General features: G+C 47.0%; 1 protein-coding gene across 1 annotated transcript; it reads left to right on the top strand.

The window, feature by feature from the left end:
* Positions 1-3,457: 3,457 nt before the first annotated feature.
* LOC132462565 (arf-GAP with GTPase, ANK repeat and PH domain-containing protein 3-like) lies at positions 3,458-17,562 on the top strand. The gene is given in 7 exon segments (XM_060058145.1): positions 3,458-4,166; positions 6,657-6,744; positions 10,549-10,634; positions 13,776-13,917; positions 14,308-14,442; positions 17,418-17,474; positions 17,477-17,562. Coding segments are annotated over 7 exon segments (687 nt in total). The 5' UTR covers positions 3,458-4,058; the 3' UTR covers positions 17,548-17,562.
* Positions 17,563-18,270: the final 708 nt, after the last annotated feature.

Genomic DNA, 18,270 nt, shown 5'->3' with positions numbered 1-18,270 from the left:
TCTTAAGAAATGCTAGCCATGGACTAAGAGTGTGTGGAGGAGCATGTTTGCTTGTTTAATCCACGTCGGGGGTTCTCGGCCGAGCGGGACACACACACAGTCCCTGCTGATGAGGGATCCGAGTCGTGACAAACTGACATTTTCTAAACAGAAATTGGGACAAACAGCAATTGCCTTCCCCACCTGCCACCAGAGAAGTGGCGAGGTGGCACAATGTCAAAAGTCGATCTGAGTGAGTCACCGCTTGGCCGTCGGGGAGGCACGGAGGGAAGGTTCAATGTCTTTTTTAATAATTAAATCAGATTTATTTAAGGCCCTGTCACTGCTGCGTCTCCGTCAGGGTGAGGTTAGTGACGGCTCTGGATCACTGGAGACTTGTGCTGCAGTGGCTGACGGTGAGCTGCGGTAAACTGCCACTGTTTCTCCTGTCTGCAGAAATAATTAGGTTTTTCTGTCTTCTGCAACTTTTGAAAGAAAGGTTTTCAATCTAAAAAGTTTAGGAGACAATACCGCTTGGATTTATTTGCAGGGCCTAGCATATGTCCTGGCAAAATGGAAGTAATTATGTCTGGGGATTAACTTTTAATGACTAAATAATTCAAGGCTAATCATTGTGTGTTTACACATGCACATTGTCCCGGCAAACAAGATTTCCTAATACTGGCATTCTTTATTGGTTGAATCTGCAAATGTGGTCGATTAACATTATGAAGGGAAACACGATTCCCCATCGACTTATCGCCTGTCCAAGAGATCTCTCTATTCTGTCGACAGGTTGGTCAAATTTATTCCCCAAGGAAGCAATCAATGCTACTTTGCTGGGGACAACTAATCATTAGGGCTTAGTCTGAGTTGGCCTCCGTATAGATTTACAATAATTTGCTAACTGCTGATGATTGTGTCACACATCTTTTCAGACTGAAATCACCCTTTCACTGTTCAGGAGGGTCAGCAAAGCAACTTATTTGTGGCTTTGTGTGTGTGGATTGAGTCCTGAATCCAGAGCTGAGTAATGATTGGATAATATTATGTAAATAGGTGCAATGCACGTCTAAAGCGTATAAATACAATCCCAGTCAGACAAGGGAATGTCATTTTTTCGGCGGAGTAAGTGGTGCGGTTTGCAAATGAGGGATGTAAAAATACTTATTGCTGGCTAAATTCTCCCTCTGCCATTTGTGGACGGCTGGAAGAGCAGGGCTGAGAAGCATGGTCCGACTCAGGGAGGAGGTGCAGACCTCAAGGTCGCTCTGTCATTCCCCCGAACCACGGCGCGTCCACATGTGTGCGTAGAAAGCGGCACTTGCACACACACGTGCAAGCACACACGCACACACACACGGACACACACACACACACACACACGTACACACAGAAACACACAGAAACACACACACAAAAGTACACTCACACACACCAGACACTCAAAAAAACACACACACACACACACATGTGCCACACACCACAGAGTTCTGCCCTCGCTGCATTTTTTCTCTTCTCCCCCCCCCCCCCCCCCCCCCCCCTCCCAAAAATCCTTTCCCTCGACGAGAAATAAATGAAAGCGAGGGATTGTGCTTCAGAACGGCCGCCATTGGATTATTGTTATTCAAACAGACATGTGCAGTCGCCCGAGAAACATGACAAACAAGCTGGCTTCATAGATCCGTTTTTTTTCCTCTTTCCCCCTCGCGCGACCGAGACAAAGAACCCGGTGTCCCCGCAAGCGCTCTGCGTTGCCGATGCGGGAACCGCGCGGTATCAATCCGGCGTTTCAAGGCCTTCAGTTCTTTCGTGGGTTGGTTCATATTTAGAGAATGATGTCAGAGGAGAGGGCATGAACTCAATTAAGCTGCAGTAGAGCAGACCTGAGAACGGGGGGGGGGGGGGAGTGTGTTCCACTCGCTCATCATCATCATCATCATCATCCCGTTCTCGATAGCACCGCGCGTTGCGAGCAGTTGCGTGATACTTGTCCGGGCATGCTGGGTCTCGCACTGTCCTCCTCCTCCTGGTTGAGTAATGAGAGGATAAGATGTGTTCTACGGGTTGTAAGGGCCATTTAATGGGCTGAAGGCCGGGGGAGCCTCACTTTTGGATGCCGGGAGGATTTTCCCTTTTTCTATTTTCCTATTTTACTTTTAGTTGTGTTTAACGTTATAAAAAAAGAAAGAAGAAAAAGGCAAAGGGGCCTAATGGTCAATGATGAAAGAGAAATGAGTCTAGGAGCTGCAGTGCCTTACTTGGAACAAAGAGGCAATTGTGCGATAGTGGCCCTCTATACCCTGGTGTAGCTCCCCCAGAAAGGGCCTTCTGATGGCCCTCTTCGATGCTATTAGAGGCACCACCGACATTAGCTAAATAGTAGCGGAATCCCGTCCCTACCTTCCCCATGTGGTTTCATCCAAATCTTTGTTCAAATCATTTTCCGGGGTTCCACTCCCAGTTAAAAGGTGCTGGGATCAATCCCCCGACCTGTGGGTATTCTTAACCGATGCCCAGTGCCTGCCTGTTCCCTCATGTATGTGTCTGAACGCAAGTCGCTCTGGGTAACAAATTAAAAGTAACTTTATTTCATAATGTACCAGTTAATACCCGAGGACAAACACAGAGGCACCGAGCACTCAATCAAAACCAATGTCCATGTTCTGGTTTTCTGACGAGGTGTGAGAGTGCTATTGATCGGGCTTAGCGATTAGTACTGTGCTAACAACACAGTGGGATTGTGGGGGATAAATACATCTCTGCTGTGCACCACCGAGAATCCCAGACCTGTGCTCTGGCTTCTAACAAATTCCCTTATTTTCTGCGTAGGAGAATTGATCCGTGACAGGAGAGGGAGACTGGTAATACTAATTTGTAGATATATGTATGCAGCGTGGTCTTCTCCAACCTGTTACAGATTCACACTGATGCTCCTTCGCTGCAAAGTGGGGTTGACAAATGCAATCAGTAAGAGGACAATGGGGGTGACTTAAGTGTCAGTGACGCATACCTCTCTTAAATCCATGTCATTTTCTTCTTTACCTCTCCGTAACGCTGTTTGTAACACTCCCGGAAAGCTCTTTGTAGCTTTCCTGTGAGCCTATCTGAGTGCTTCGTTGTTTTGGGTTGAGGGGGAGAAAAAAAAGTGTGGACTCCACATTTTCTTTTCTTTCGCCTCGCTTCCTTCTAGACAAGGTGTTTACCCCCGTCCATTAGAGATTGGCATCTGCATGGGTGTTCAGGTGTTGGGAAATCCTTGAACCCAAACAGGAAGCGGGGGAATGGGGGCGGTGGAGGGTGCTGGGGATTTGGTGTAATACTTGTTTTGACACATTAGTTTGGCTCTGCAGCTCATTGAAAGACGGCTGTGGTTTTAGGGTTGGTGTGTCTCTGTACCTTGAGAGACTGCTCTGTCCTGCCTGTCTACCAGGTATGAATCAAAGCATTTCACGTTAAGCCTCTAAATGCCCTTTTTTTTCCCCAAAAGTAATAAGAGGCTGGATAATCGACAGCTTTCCTTGTCAAATAGTTTAATTAAACGTTGCTGCGCCGAATGATGAAACGTCAGGGATTCTGCAAATCAACAGTTATTCGTTTTGAAAAATGCAAATGCATAAATAAATGGATTTAATGTGGTTGGACAAAGGGCAAACAAGTTACGTTCAGGATTTATTTCATATTTAACACAATCATGTTCTTATGGTGGGCGACATGTTATTATTGATGGTCAATAGTACAAATGCAGTGTTATGCAAATCTGTACACCCTTGAATACAGAAGCAATTTCAATCGGACACAAACTATAATGATAAACGGTCCAAAACACAAGCAACCAAGAAGTTGGTTTGCGGGGTTGGTTCAGCTCAGGACGTAACGGGTTGACTTGTAACAGGAAGGTCGCTCGTTGGATCTCCGGCTCCTCCTAGCGAGTTCAGGTGTCCCTGAGCAAGACGCGTCACCCTGACTGCTCCTGACGAGCTGGCTGTCGCCCTGCGTGGTTGACTCCGCCGTCGGGGTGTGAATGTGTGTATGAACGGTTGTAAGTCACTTTGGAAAAAAGCGCCTGCTAAATTTGAATGTTAATGTTGCTCATTGCCTTGTTTTTTCTTTTCTTTCTTCCGGCAGATTCCTTTGTCAACAGCCAAGAATGGACACTGAGTCGATCAGTTCCAGAGCTGAAAGTGGTGAGTAGCTGTAACTTCTGTTGCACTAAACCTTGTGAACTCAGTATGTCAGGTCGGTCAGGGATTCCAACTCCTAATTCTATATACGTAGATGTGAACGTGAACGAGGACACATCAGTCCACGCTAAATATTGGATTTATTTTATTTGCATTATACATGAGAACAGTTGGAATGCAATCGACAAACAAGGAACGAATGTCCCTGGCACGGATCGTGGTGATTTCTAATGAGATGCGTTGGCATGGCAACGTAGGAGAGCATCACAGTCGGACACGCAGGCTGAGTGGCAGTTTTGGGTTAGCTTGCCCGTGAACCGTACGCGACCGCGGCTTATCACACTGCTTATGTCCCCCATGTGACTTGAATACTAAAATCTACTATATGCCGTCCTGATTCACTGAGGTAGTGGCTAGATATTGACCAATGTGAATTATATAGTTGAACAATGTGAATTATACATTTCTCCCCTACGCTGTGCAGAACACCTTAGAGAAGCCCTTTGAGACTGTACTGGTGATTAAGGAGCATACAAATAAAATCGAATGGAAAAATTGATCACCTCAATGGAAGTGACGGTATACTGTTCGTGAAGGGATATTTATTGAAAATCCTATCACGGATACAGGCTCTGACTTCAAACACGTCCGACTTCAAACAGTGTATTCACTTTCAGGGCTGCAACCTGTTAATTAGCAGGTCTGCACACAGGAATATGTAAAATGTACTTCATTATGGTGTGCGATAAAAAAACAATATTCCACCCGACGGTTGCAAAGGTGGATGATCTCCTGTCTAATTTGAATGATTTAATCTCCCCTGGTTTCCTCGTCGGGTAATTCATGTGTCGGGTCCTTTGAAGTTATGGCGATGGCCTGACTAGAACACAGAATCTCACGCGATTGTTGTGTGTTTGCAGTTAAAACATTACAATTACAATTACAATTAGGGCATTTAGCAGACGCTTTTATCCAAAGCGACATCGGTCAATGCACATGCTCCTATAGGAGCCGCTATGCACAGCCTTTAAAGACATGTTGGTGTTTGCCTTAATCATTATGAAGTTGGGGGGCTGCATAATGCTTTCCAGCCTTCACTCCTCAGGGCGACGTACCACAGGAGACAGTCTAGCCTTTCATCTTGCAACTGTTGCTGATGCAGCGAGTGCACTTTATGAGGACCGTATCGCAAGCTGGCCGGATGGCTTGTCATGTTGCACTTTCTATTTTCCTTCTACTTTCTGTGTTCTCCGACATTATGTTGTGTCTTGGTTCTCTCTCTCTCGCGCTCTCTCTCTCTCTCTGTCTCTCTCTCTGTCTCTATCTGTCTCTTTCTCTCTTTCTCCCTTTCTTTCTGTCTCTCTATCTCCGTCTCTTTCTCTCTCTCTGTGTCTGTCCCTCTCTGTTTGTCTCTGTCTCTCTCTCTCTGTCTCTATCTCTCTCTTTCTCTCTCTCACTCTGTATCCCTCTCTATCTCTCTCTCTGTCTCTTTCTCTGTCTCTCTCTGTGTCTCTCTCTCTCTCTGTCTCGTTCTCTCTCTCTGTGTCCGTCCCTCTCTGTTTGTCTCTGTCTCTCTCTCTCTGTCTCTATCTCTCTCTTTCTCTCTCTCTTTCTGTCTCTCTATCTCCGTCTCTTTCTCTCTCTATGTGTGTGTTTTGCGGTCTTGTGTCCTATACATAACGCACCATTGTGTCCATAGCTATTTAGATGTATTAATATGCATCTGTTTTGCGGCCCTGCGTCCTATATATATATATATATATATATAAGTATATATACACACCGGTGTGTCCATAGCTGTTTAGGCTTGTTTCGGGGGGCCTGTTTGTGTTTGAAACAACCCAAAGCGGAGTCTCCTTTGTGTCGGACTAACCAGTAATTAGAACCATACCTGGCTCTACCGCCCACCGACGATGTGGACGGCCCAGTGCGGCGGGGGAGGGGGACCAAACACATGTTTCAGCCTCTGTGTGCATGTTGCCATTACCAGCACAAACTCCACAATAATAGCCCCCTCCTGCTGCCACCGCTCCACCTAAACCACTCATCTCCCATTTGCCTTTGGACACACGTTTCAGCCTGTGTATGGTTGTAGCCATACCGAGCACAACCTCCACAATAAAAGCCCTGTCCGATCCACCTAAAACACTCATCCCCTTTTGCCTTTGGACACTGTCGTCCAAAGTGGCTTCCAAGGTTGAGGATGAGGAAGAGGAAGAGTCGAAAGTAATACGATCCATATTGGAGCAACTACGAAAGCATAGCAAAAGTGCTACTCCCAATAAAACAGCAGTCAGATCCAGTGCATAGATGCAATCGTGAGAAAACAAGTGCATGTTGGCGTATTTATTATTCATGTCGATCCCCTTGTCACCCTGGGTGAAGGTAAAGTGTGCTCAAAGGTCACGTTCTAAGGGAATGCCCTGCATTGTTGTGTAACCTGCCTTTTCCCTCGGTTGCTAATAAAATGCTATGCTTTTTCTGTGTTTGCAGGGCATTGTGGGTAATCTGTCCAGCGGGAAGTCTGCTTTGGTCCATCGCTACCTGACTGGCACATACGTGCAGGAGGAATCTCCCGAAGGTGAGGACAATAATAGGGGAACGAGACAGCTCTGCAGAGGGTGGGGGAGGGAGGCTGTCACATTAAAGGATACCCCCACAGGAACACATGAATACCGCGAGTGTTTACCTTTCCCTGCCTCCCTCTCCTTCTCTTGTTCCTTTTTCTTGCTTCGGGCTGCCAGCGCACCGATCCCCTGCGCATCGCCCCCATCTAGTGTTCGAATCTGGGAACTCCGTCACATTCAGACAGACATGCCCCGGTTGAATTGAGAATCGAACCACCGATCTTTTTATTGTATTTTGACGAAAACACAATTCATGGAGTGTCATGTTATATACACAGCATTGTACTTTAGTCATGGGAAATGTGATTTGGTTCAAAAGAGTTAGGCCTAATAAAGGAGCATAGGCTTGCATCACAAAAATAAAAAGGTTGTAGTCTTGGCTATACCAACTACCAGAACACGTCAGGAATGCTAATGGAAATCTATCACAAAGCTATCACTTAGCCATGCTAGCTTTAGTCCAACTGACCTTTCTCTACTCTTCCCCCTCAGCCCCAAAATAAAACCGCAGCGCAGAATACTTTCAGTTTAATCTCCAGTCAAGTCGAGGCAGAACTCATCCCCTCAAAAACTTCTCAACACTAAGCGAGTAGAGTGAAGAGCGGCTGATTCAGCGGCTCTATTTGATTTCGGCGAGGGAAAGATTATATAGGAGGCCACAGTGAGCGATTTCAGTTCAGAGGTCCTGGTCTGCGAGGTGGACTTCACAGATAAAACCCCCTTTCATGTCCTCCATCGGCAGAACCGTCACGGAGAGAGACGGCGGGCTCTGCCTGCAGCACTGACACCTCAACACTCAGTGGAGGCAGTGAACCCCGGGTTAAACCGATGGTTTGGAAGTATTTCTTATACAGCGTTTTTCATTCTGCCGCAATTACGGCGAGGATGTAACGCGAAGAGCGTAATTAGTTTCTCCCGTCTCGCTGCACCGAGGGAGAGGAATCCTCGGCCGCTGTAATTGGTCCTTCAAAAATCAATGGTGGAACATTTTTTTTCGTTTTTTTCACACCAGAGTGAGAGAGTTTTGTTGGTGTAATTAGGGCGACATGTTTGTTCTGATTCCTCCTTGTTCCCCAGATGAATGTGTGTCGACCGAAACCCAGCGACATGCCTGTTGTTCGATTCTATCGCATGTCGCCATGGAGGCCGAAAAGAAAAAATCATAGATTTAACATTAGCGAGCCTTCCCCCGGCCCTGTTTAGAGAGCCTTAGCGTCACAATGCCGGGAGAAAAACAGTGTTCACTAGTAGCAGAGAAGGGCTCAGTCAGTCCGGGGCTGAGCCCACAACGTTTTGTTCCTCAGTTTGGGGGGGAGAGAGAGAGAGAAACAAAGAGAGAGAGAGAGAGAGAGAGAGAGAGAGAGAGAGGGAGAGAGAGAGAGAGAGAGAGAGAGAGAGAGAGAAACACAGAGAGAGACGGAGAGAGAAACAGAGAGAGACGGAGAGAGAGAGAGAGAGAGCACCAGCACTGAACACCAGGGTGGGTTGCCATGGCAACACCGGATGAAACTCTGTTGGGTTGTGGCGCGGTGTCAAGGTCTGAGCCTCTGTGTGGAGGCAGTGTGTGCTGGCTGCGTGTCGAGCATGCCTAACAACTTGGCGCATATCCCCGTTCAATGTCCTCGCGCCGCCGCCTAAAGTTTAATAAAAACGTGTCTCGCAGAACGCTAGCCTTTTACCGTGCCACGAAAATAATTCTTATGAGAAGCCGCCACGAGATAGACTATCATGACTGACGAATGCTTGGAGCTTTAAGTGTGCGTTGGAAAATATTCTGTTACCTCAAGGTCATCGTCTTACAGACGACATCCTGGAAAAAGTGTTTTTGATCAAACCACCGGTATGACACACGTTCATCATCAATAGGCCTTGTTTCCAAAGTGTGTTCACTGAATCCCCTGAGGTTGATGAAACAATAGCTATAACAATAGCCTATTATCTGGGGTGTTCACGCCCGGGCTGTTGTGGGTATTGTGTGAAAACATGTTGTTCTTATGCATGTTATAAAACCCAGATTTGCAGACAGTTGAATCATTGGCGTCCGCCTCTCTGTCCTCCTCTCCCTCGAAGCTTTCTCTTGACTTCAATAGCAAACCAAAAATCAGCCAACTGGGCTTTTTTCTGAATCTTTTACCCAATCCAACTGGGTCTCTGAGCTGACCAGAGAATCTCAAGAGATTCTTCCATTTGCCAACTAGGCTAAAGTGGACTTAACAGGCTTACAGTGTAGCTGGGATACAGACACACACACACAGTGGGATACACACACACACTGTGTGTGTGTGTGTGTGTGTGTGTGTGTGTGTGTGTGTGTGTGTGTGTGTGTGTGTGTGTGTGTGTGTGTGTGCGCGCGTTTGTGTGTGTGTGTGTGTGTGTGTGTGTGTATGTTTGTGTGTGTGTGTGTGTGTCTGTTCGGTGTGTCTGCCTGTCTTGTGTGTGTGTGTGTGTGTGATACTACCTGCTGACACAGAAGCGCTGCAGAAGTTGGGTAATTCTGACTGTGTTTGTTTCACAGTTCCCTCTTGGCTCGGTTAAAATTCAACCCAATTTGCACTACGGTTAATAAAAAAAAGCTTATAACAAACTGCCGTACGGTGAACAGCCATACATTATCCCCGCGCTCACGTCGACTCCATTCAACTCCGCCTTTGATTTATATTACCAGCCGGTTCATACCTCAGCTCGCATTTGTACGTTATTGAATTGCGGGGGCAGATTGCCATCAACACATTCTCTTTTGTTATTCATAAATCAATGTTTCCATACCCAGGGACACCTTGCACCCACAAAGCCCCTGGATTCTGAGTGTTTTTAATCTCTGCACTATCTCCATCCATTCAAATGGAGGATGCGAAATCCAATTTACTGCCGGGTATTCCCGGCGGTTTTCAGCCCTCACTATGCACGTCGAGATGTGCTAACGGCAACGGTATACGCGCAGGAATTTCTGAAGCATGAGGAAAACAGATTTAAGAATAAAACGGAATTCTTTCACCGGTGGAAACGAGCAGCAGCCCAGTCCCAGCTGATAGGGTAAAAACGATAAAGGCGCAAACATTTCTCTCCATCCACTGTTCTCCGATCGCCTTCCCTTCGAGCCGTCCCTCCGCCTTGTGTCCAGTGTTTGGTGAGGCGTTGCCCCCTGAGGTGTGTGTTGTGATGGAGGGACCACTAAGGGGGTGTACTGGGAACCAGAGCTTCAGGGGATAGAGAGAGTCGGTGGCTGGCGGCTGTTTCTCGGTGCGTCGGCACCAAACAGGCTCCACGGGCAGCTGTGCATTAGACACGCTAAATGGCAATTTTATGCCCACGTAATTGGCTTCAGCTAGACCTGGTTCCCTGTCAGCCTCGTGATGGGTCCGTAGGGAGTTTGGCTGGGAGTCCTTTGGGAGGGAGAACGATTTTTTTTTCCAAATAACCCCGAAAATATTTGATTGCATCCCCGGCTGGGCGTTCAGAGTTGTTGTTTGTTTTGGTCGCTTTTTCCATGAAGCAAAAGCAATACACCTGCATTATAATTATGTATAGGGGTACATACTGTAAATTGGGATGTTTGTTCCCTATGGCAGTATGTATGGGTCTTGAATGCCTTGAGTCATGGGGGTGTTAACGTGTGAAGTCCACGGAGAATGTCACTGTGATTAAGGGCTGTACAAATAAAATGGACTTAGCTTAACATCTGATGCCTCAAGATCGGCTCTATTGATGTCTATGGATTGCGATGATATGAACCCGGATCTGCCTTTTCCCCCTCCCAGGTGGTCGATTCAAGAAGGAAATCGTGGTGGACGGACAGAGCTACCTCCTCCTGATCAGAGATGAGGGAGGGCCTCCAGAATTACAAGTATGTACTTATTTCACTTCCGTCTCTCTTTTTCCTTCTGCTTGCCTTTTCTAAAGCAGCTCAAATGTCAACAGAGATTATTTGTATAGCGACACTGTAGCGCGAGGAGGAGACGGTGGTGAAGGATAATTTCCCCGCCGCCTCTATGACGTTGTTGTTATGTATGTATTCATTTATTTTCTGGGTGTTCTGCACAAAAGGCAGTATCAAGACCGCAGCAGAGATGTGACTAAAATCTGCCAATGGCAGTTCTTTAGTGCCCCTCCCGCACCCTCCACCCCCCTCCTTGTAATCATTGTATTTGTATGGATGAAAAAGAGGCTTTACTTAGTGTTTGTTGATACATAAGCAACCGTATTTTGGTGGCCCTAAGTGACTCCCCCCTCTCACACACACACACACACACACACACACACACACACACACACACACACACACACACACACACACACACACACACACACACACACACACACACACACACAGCAAAACAAGCTAAAAGATGTACGTTTGCAATTTCTCAACCTCATTTTGTGATCATTTTAGGCGTAAGGAGCAAAAGCAGACTGATTTTTTTTGTAAATCGGTCCAGAGCCGAGTGAGACCACTGCAGCTGCAGTCTGTGAAAACAGGGCTGCGATGTGATCCTTGGGGGCAGTGACGCCCCTTTGATTTACGCGCTCTAAGACTGGTTGTTTCTGCCACCGACAGGCTCAGATTGTATGATGACGTCAATGAAAAGATCCCTGCAGAGAGATGTGACTTTCAACCTTTGCTTTGATCCAGTCTGTTTGTTGTTGTGGACGAAACCGAGTATGGCTCAAGGAAAAGTCTCGCTCTGAAATATCGTGGTTGCAGGAAATGTTCCTGTTGTCTTTACAATCTCAACTGTCCTTCAGAATCTGAATTGCTTACATTCTTATTGTATAAGTACACAAGAGTAGTCCATTATTAGGTTTCTCAACAACCATACAACTCAACATAGCAGCAACAATACAAAGTTTTATGTAGCAAATAGATAATCACAAATAAAAATATATGCAAAAAATAATTAGCAGAAGGGTAAAATGATAGTGGTACCAGTCACAGTACTTAAGATTACACTAAGCTATGCTTGTTGTAGTCCAAAACAACAAACACTCCTAACTCCAGCTCTCTCACATTTCCACCATTCCCTTCCTGCAACTTTGGCGAGACTTCTCCTTGAGCGAGACTCTGTTGGTCACAATGACAAACAGATAAGATCAGGTGGAATGTAAAGATTTTTTTTTCTCCGTAGGGATCATTTCCACAATGTGACTATATTCTGAGCCGGTCAAATAGCCAAAGGATGACATTGCCGCTTTTGCGGATTACGTCTACAGTGGTCGCCGGTCTTGCTCAATAATTTGCCTTTTTCAAAAATTGCCGTCCGCAATTAGTCCCTTAGATCCAAAATGTTTGGAAAATCCACAAGTTGTCCTTTAATTCTTTGAGGTTTCACTCTTCATCCCTCTTCTATCCTATCCTAATAACCCATTTCTTTGATTTTATTAATGTGTCATAGGTGTTTACCAAAGTATGACGAAGATTGTTTCATGTCCATCTACATGCATACAGATATCGTTGAAAACGTTTTCAGTAGACTTCCTGTCCACCCCAGCCGGGGAGTATGCTAGTATGAGAAGTTACAACAGAGCACCAGACCAATCTCTGCGTCCTCACGAGAACACCAAAACAATTCCAATAGCCTTGCGTGGCTACAGAGTTTATTTTAGAGACAGAGAAGTCCTGGAAACTTCTAGGCTACAATGACAAGCCAGCAGGTAGCAACAGTGCGTATCCCTAAAAATATGTCAAACACAACACCAGCGCTTTCCAGTTCGAAAATGTCAGCATCACGTCGAACAAAAAGTTGTACAAACCGTGGGAGATGTTTTCCAAAAGCTGACAGAAAACGCAGCTCTGTCACTGACAGGAGGCCAAACCTGTCAGTTGTAGCAGCAGCTAGAAACAATAAGCGTACCTAATTACAACGCCGGTGCACTTTCCGCTCAAGGAAAGGTGTTGTCTGCCTTGTATAAATGTTGTTTTGGTGTAATGGTTTCAAGACAGGGCTCATGCTCTCACAGCCGCCAGGGGTTGCAGCATCAACAATTGTTTGTGTATCATAGGGCCCAGGTGTGTCTTGCTGTTGATAAGCAGCTAGCATACCTCTGGGCCCGGGCGCGGGTCTGAGTGCTATGCTAGCTCCATGGCTTGGCGGCTGGCCGGCTGCATAATTAGCTTGGTAATGAAAGGCCTCCGTCATGTTTCTCCTCCTGCTCATGGGAGACCACTGAGCCGAGCTCGCAGAGCTTCCATTTGCAATTAATTCCCGGCGGGCTAAGCAGGCTGGCTGCGTGTGTGAATGCCGAATGAAAGGGAGCAGCGACATGAGAGAACCGTCATCATTTATTTTCCAACTGTCGGCTCCTCTGCGGGTTCTCAACTTTAAAACCGCGGTCTTGGGAGCTAATGGTGTGACTTACGTATTCAGCTCACGGTATCATGTTTCCCCCTCCGTTCAGCCGTGACGTACAATGATAGGCCTCAGTAGAATCCGCGGTTCTTTTGACTCTGATAGGACCGGGCATTAGAGAAGGGGGGCAGGAAGCCAGAGCATGACAGTTAATTGATATCCATCCCTCGGAGTGGGTTTTGTTGAGCTGCGAGGCTTGCGCAACACTGCCCCCTTGTGTCCGTGCGTGGAGCTTCAGTCCACAATGGATTCTCTTTTGCGTGATGAGTGATTCGGTTTAATAATTCTGCATTTCAGAGCATCGGCGGATCTTAATATACTCTAATCAATCGGGCCTCAAATTCATGCGATATTTTTAAAAGATTGAAACGTCCCTCTAGTGTGTTCTCAAGGATAAATAAAAAAAAAATCCTCAACTTTAATAAGCTGATATTTAAAAAACACTCTCTTTCTTCGTTAAATAAAGCACGCACTCAGAAGCATCACAATGCATTCTGAACACGTCTGCATTGTGCGAGGCACCGTCTCACCGGCCCCACTAATCCCTGAGGAGACGACAATTACATGGGATTTATTCTCCTCTAACTTTCATTGTTCTGCTGTCTCTTCTCCCTCTCCCCACCTCTCCTCTTCCCCCCTAGTTCGCCGCCTGGGTGGATGCGGTGGTGTTTGTCTTCAGCCTGGAGGACGAGATCAGCTTCCAGACCGTCTACAACTACTTCCAGCGTCTGTCCAACTACAGGAACACGGCGGAAGTTCCCATGGTGCTGGTGGGAACGCAAGGTGCGGCAATGTCTACTTTGTTCAGAGTTCACCCAGACACTGCATAGCCTCCCCCTTTAGCCCCCAACCCCACCCCTCTTACATACTTATTGTATGTTGTACGGCCTGGCACTTAATGTACGCACTTATAGTATGGTGTATGTCCTGGCACTTAAAAATAATACTTAGCATTGTGTAACATCTTATCCTAGCTAGCTTTGTTGTATACGGGGAATGGGTTAACCTAGCGATTGTAAGTGCTAGGCACTTTTATGAACATCCTGAATCTATGCCCTAAATGTAAACCTCTACCGTGAACACTTCACCTCACCTCACACGGGGCCTCAGTTCCCTTCAGGATGAACCGTTTTGAAAAGGTGAACCTTTATCAACAAACCTCTCCTCTACTAGATGCCATCAGCGCCGCCAACCCCCGCGTGATCGACGACTCGCGGGCCAGGAAGCTGTCCAACGACCTCAAGCGTTCGACGTACTACGAGACCTGCTCCACCTACGGCCTCAACGTGGAGAGAGTCTTCCAGGACGGTGAGACAGAGCTTCTTCTTCTTGTTTTGATTTCAGCAGAGGCGAACGCACGCACACCAGACCTGGTGCTGTCCTGAGTCGGAGGACGCCCCCGTCAGGGGCTAGTTTCAGGGGCTAGTTTCATGTAGCTAGTTTCAGTGGCTAGTTTCATGGAGCTAGTTTCAGGGGCTAGTTTCATGGAGCTAGTTTCAGTGGCTAGTTTCATGGAGCTAGTTTCAGGGGCTAGTTTCAGGTGCTAGTTTCATGGAGCTAGTTTCATGGAGCTAGTTTCATGGGGCTAGTTTCAGGGGCTAGTTTCTGGGGCTAGTTTCAGGGGGCTAGTTTCAGGGACTAGTTTCAGGGGCTAGTTTCTGGGGCTAGTTTCTGGGGCTAGTCTCAGGGGCTAGTTTCTGGGGCTAGTTTCTGGGGCTAGTTTCATGGGCTAGTTTCAGGGGCTAGTTTCAGGGGCTAGTTTCAGGGGCTAGTTTCTGGGGCTAGTTTCAGGGCGGATAGGTGGGTCTTGTTGTTTTCTTGTTGACGATGTCGCGGTTTGAAGTCTTGGAGGTCAATTTCGATAGCTAGATCATCTTTATATTTTTGAAAAAGGAAGATGGTGCAGACGATGATGAACCTTATGACACAGAGAAGAGCGAGGTCTTGCAGGTTTAGGTGAACAACGTTGATGGTAAATGGTACATGGTCTGCATTAATAGAGCGCTTTTCTAACCAGTGGCCACTCAAAGCACTTTACAATATTGCCTAACAATCACCCATTCATGCACACTTTTGAACACTGACGGCGGTGTCAGCCAGGCAAGGCGACAGCCAGCGCGTCAGGAGCAGTTAGGGTGAGTCATCTTGCTCAGGGTCACCTCGACACTAGCAAGCCACCTTCCGGTTCCCAGCCAACCCGCTCTACCTTCCTGAGCCACGTCCCGCTGATATATTGACAGCAGTCCCGCGTCTAAAGCAGTGGTCATGTGACACTGTTGGGATTAGACCAGGTCAGGCACCATTTTCTATTCCTTGGGAAGTCATAATAATGAGGATCCATTTTAAGAAAAGGTCTTCACATGACCTTGGGGTTTAATTTGAGACGAGGAGCAAACGGGCATAGGGTGCAGAACATACCGGAGCATTGGCCCATTCATAACCTGCCGGCTGCGGAAATAAAACGAGACATGACGCGTATTAATAAACAATCAGAGGTTGCGTAACATTTGCATCGAACTACGAGTGTCCCCCGCGCACGTCAACATCCTTCACGGCGTTCCAAACACAAATTGTGATGTTTTTGTCTAGCGCATCCGTAAGCACGCCGCCCCACAGCATTGAATATTCAAGTGTCACGCGCGTTTGAAGTATGCAAAAAGCGTTTGAAGTATCTGAAAGGCGTCATTAGAAAAAGAGCCCATTTGTTTCAATAGATTCCCCTCAGGGCCCGCGGCGCTTCCGAAAGCCTGCTTCACGCCCGACTCACAGCCGCTACACACGCACGGCAGCCAGGGGTTTGGCTCGCCGCTGCTCATTGGCTGTCGATACACGGGCGGGTATATTGTTTTGTTTTTGTTTCGCCTTTTTTTCACCTCACAAAGCTGCGTTTAATTGCTTCCGGAAGCCCCATTTAGAAAATAATTAAAAGACACAGAGAAACGGCACACTCTGCGTCTCCTCTCCTCTCCTCTCCTCTCCTCTCCTCTCCTCTCCTCTCCTCTCCTTTCCTCTCCTCTCCTCTCTTCCCCTCTCTTCTCCTCTCCTCTCCTCTCCTCTCCTTTCCTCTCCTCTCCTCTCTCTCTTCCCCTCTCTTCCCCTCTCTCTCCTCTCCTCCCCTCTCTTCTCCCCTCCTCTCCTCTCCCCGGCAGCCCTGTTGCATCAGCCAGCGGTGTGCAGAACCCCAGCTGTCACTGCGACTTGATATCGTCTCTCTTTTGCTCTCTCTCTTCTCTCTCTCTCTCTCTCTCTCTCTCTCTCTCTCTCTCTCTCTCCTCTCTCTCTCTGTCTTTTTGTCTTCCGCTCTCTCTCTCTCTCTCTCTCTCTCTCTCTCTCTCTCTCTCTCTCTCTCTCTCTCTCTCTCTCTCTCTCTCTCTCTCTCTCTCTCTCTCTCTGTGTGTCTCTCGCTCTCTCTCGCTCTGTCTCTATGTGTCTCTGTCTCTCGCTCTCTGTCTCTCACGCTCTCTGTCCCTCCCTCTCTCCCTCCCTCTCTCTGTGTCTCTCTATCTCTGTCTCTGTGTCTCTTTCACCCACTCTCTCACTCCCTCCCTCAATCACTCAGCTTGGATGATTTGTGTGCGTCGCAGTATGAGATGGTATTGCTCGGCAGTATCAGATGATATTGCTCGGTGTTCACCCACGAGGTGGTTTATATAACCAACTCTCCCTCTGTCCTTGTGTGGCCGGCGTTTGACATCAGTGTGGGACTGTGTTTACGTAAAGGGCTGAGTAGGAGGCAGGTAGTGTCCTGCCTAGTAGGGCATGCAGGTTGCAGCATTAGTCGTGCTTTGGTAACATTTTGTGAGACAAAATGAAAAAGATGTCACTGATCTTTTATTTTTTTGTATACAGGTGTGGGTGCAGAATCATATTTCGCATCATTTGCATTCCTCAATGCAAATGAATACAGAGACTAAAAATCTATTATGATCTATGATCTATAAACGATCTATTATGAAGTATATCGTTCACTATTATGAACCATAGGGAGGCTGAGCGTGATATGCATTGGAACGAAAAGAGAAAGACGAGAGATGTGAACTAGTATGATTTGTTTACCTAGACGGGTAATCATTATTTGTAATATATCACACAACAATGACCACAGGAGAAGTATAAATGTCCATACATAATATATGGCCCACTCTGTTTACATTAGCACCGAGTTATAGCGACAGGAAGAGGGCCAGGACAACCCAATGTTCAAACAGGCGTCCGGCCCTGCCCGTCGGTCTGACCAGCTGCCTCGCCCGCCTGTTGACCTGTTGTCGTGGTCTTGTCTGCAGTGGCCCAGAAGGTGGTGGCCCTGAGGAAAAAAGCAGCAGCTGTCCATCGGCCCTGCAAGTCCTGCCCAACTCCCCCAGCCACTCGTCTGTCCCCTCGGCGTCTATCCCTTCGTCCACATCAACCAGGTAACCCGGGTAACCCTTCACTGCTAGGCTAGGCTGCTAGCTGTTAGCGCTAATTAGCTAAAAAAAACAGTTGGGCCCTACTGTATTATATATTCTTTTTGCATTAAACCCTGACAGGAAAATGATCATCTATCTATTAATGGTGTTTATGTTTCATGTACTTTTTTTGGGGCACCGCTAATTGAAAAAAATGTAAGCATATAAAGACATGAGTTATATTTCTTTAACACAAGCAACGTAAATCGTCGGTTGGGAGATTCAGCAGCGTTTTGGGTTTCAGCCGTAAAGTACGTTGGTTGTTATTCTCTGACTACCCTCCTAACATTGATCTGTTCTTTTCCCCTCCATCTCTCGATTCTCTCCCATCTCCTCTGACACACAAATGTACCGCCATTCCTGCTCCCTCATTATCTATCCCTCCGTCTTCCGGTCCTTTGTCTCTCTCTCTCCCTCTCTTTCTCCACCTCATACGTCTCCCCCTTTTTGGTTCCTGCTGCTGCTCTCTCTCTCTCTCTCTCTCTCTCTCTCTCTCTCTCTCTCTCTCTCTCTCTCTCTCTCTCTCTCTCTCTCTATTGCTCTCTCTCTCTATTGCTCTCTCTTTCCCTATCTAATATTCCTCCCACTTCTGGGACTGTCTCTCTCTATCACTCACTCACTCTCTCTCCCTCCTTCCGTCTCTCTTCCCCCTTTTGTGTGTTTCTGCTGGTCTCTCTCTCTCTCTCTCTCT

Source organism: Gadus macrocephalus, chromosome 8, assembly GCF_031168955.1.
Source record: "Gadus macrocephalus chromosome 8, ASM3116895v1".
NCBI lineage: Eukaryota > Metazoa > Chordata > Actinopteri > Gadiformes > Gadidae > Gadus > Gadus macrocephalus.
This window is presented reverse-complemented; position numbering and strand designations above follow the sequence as displayed.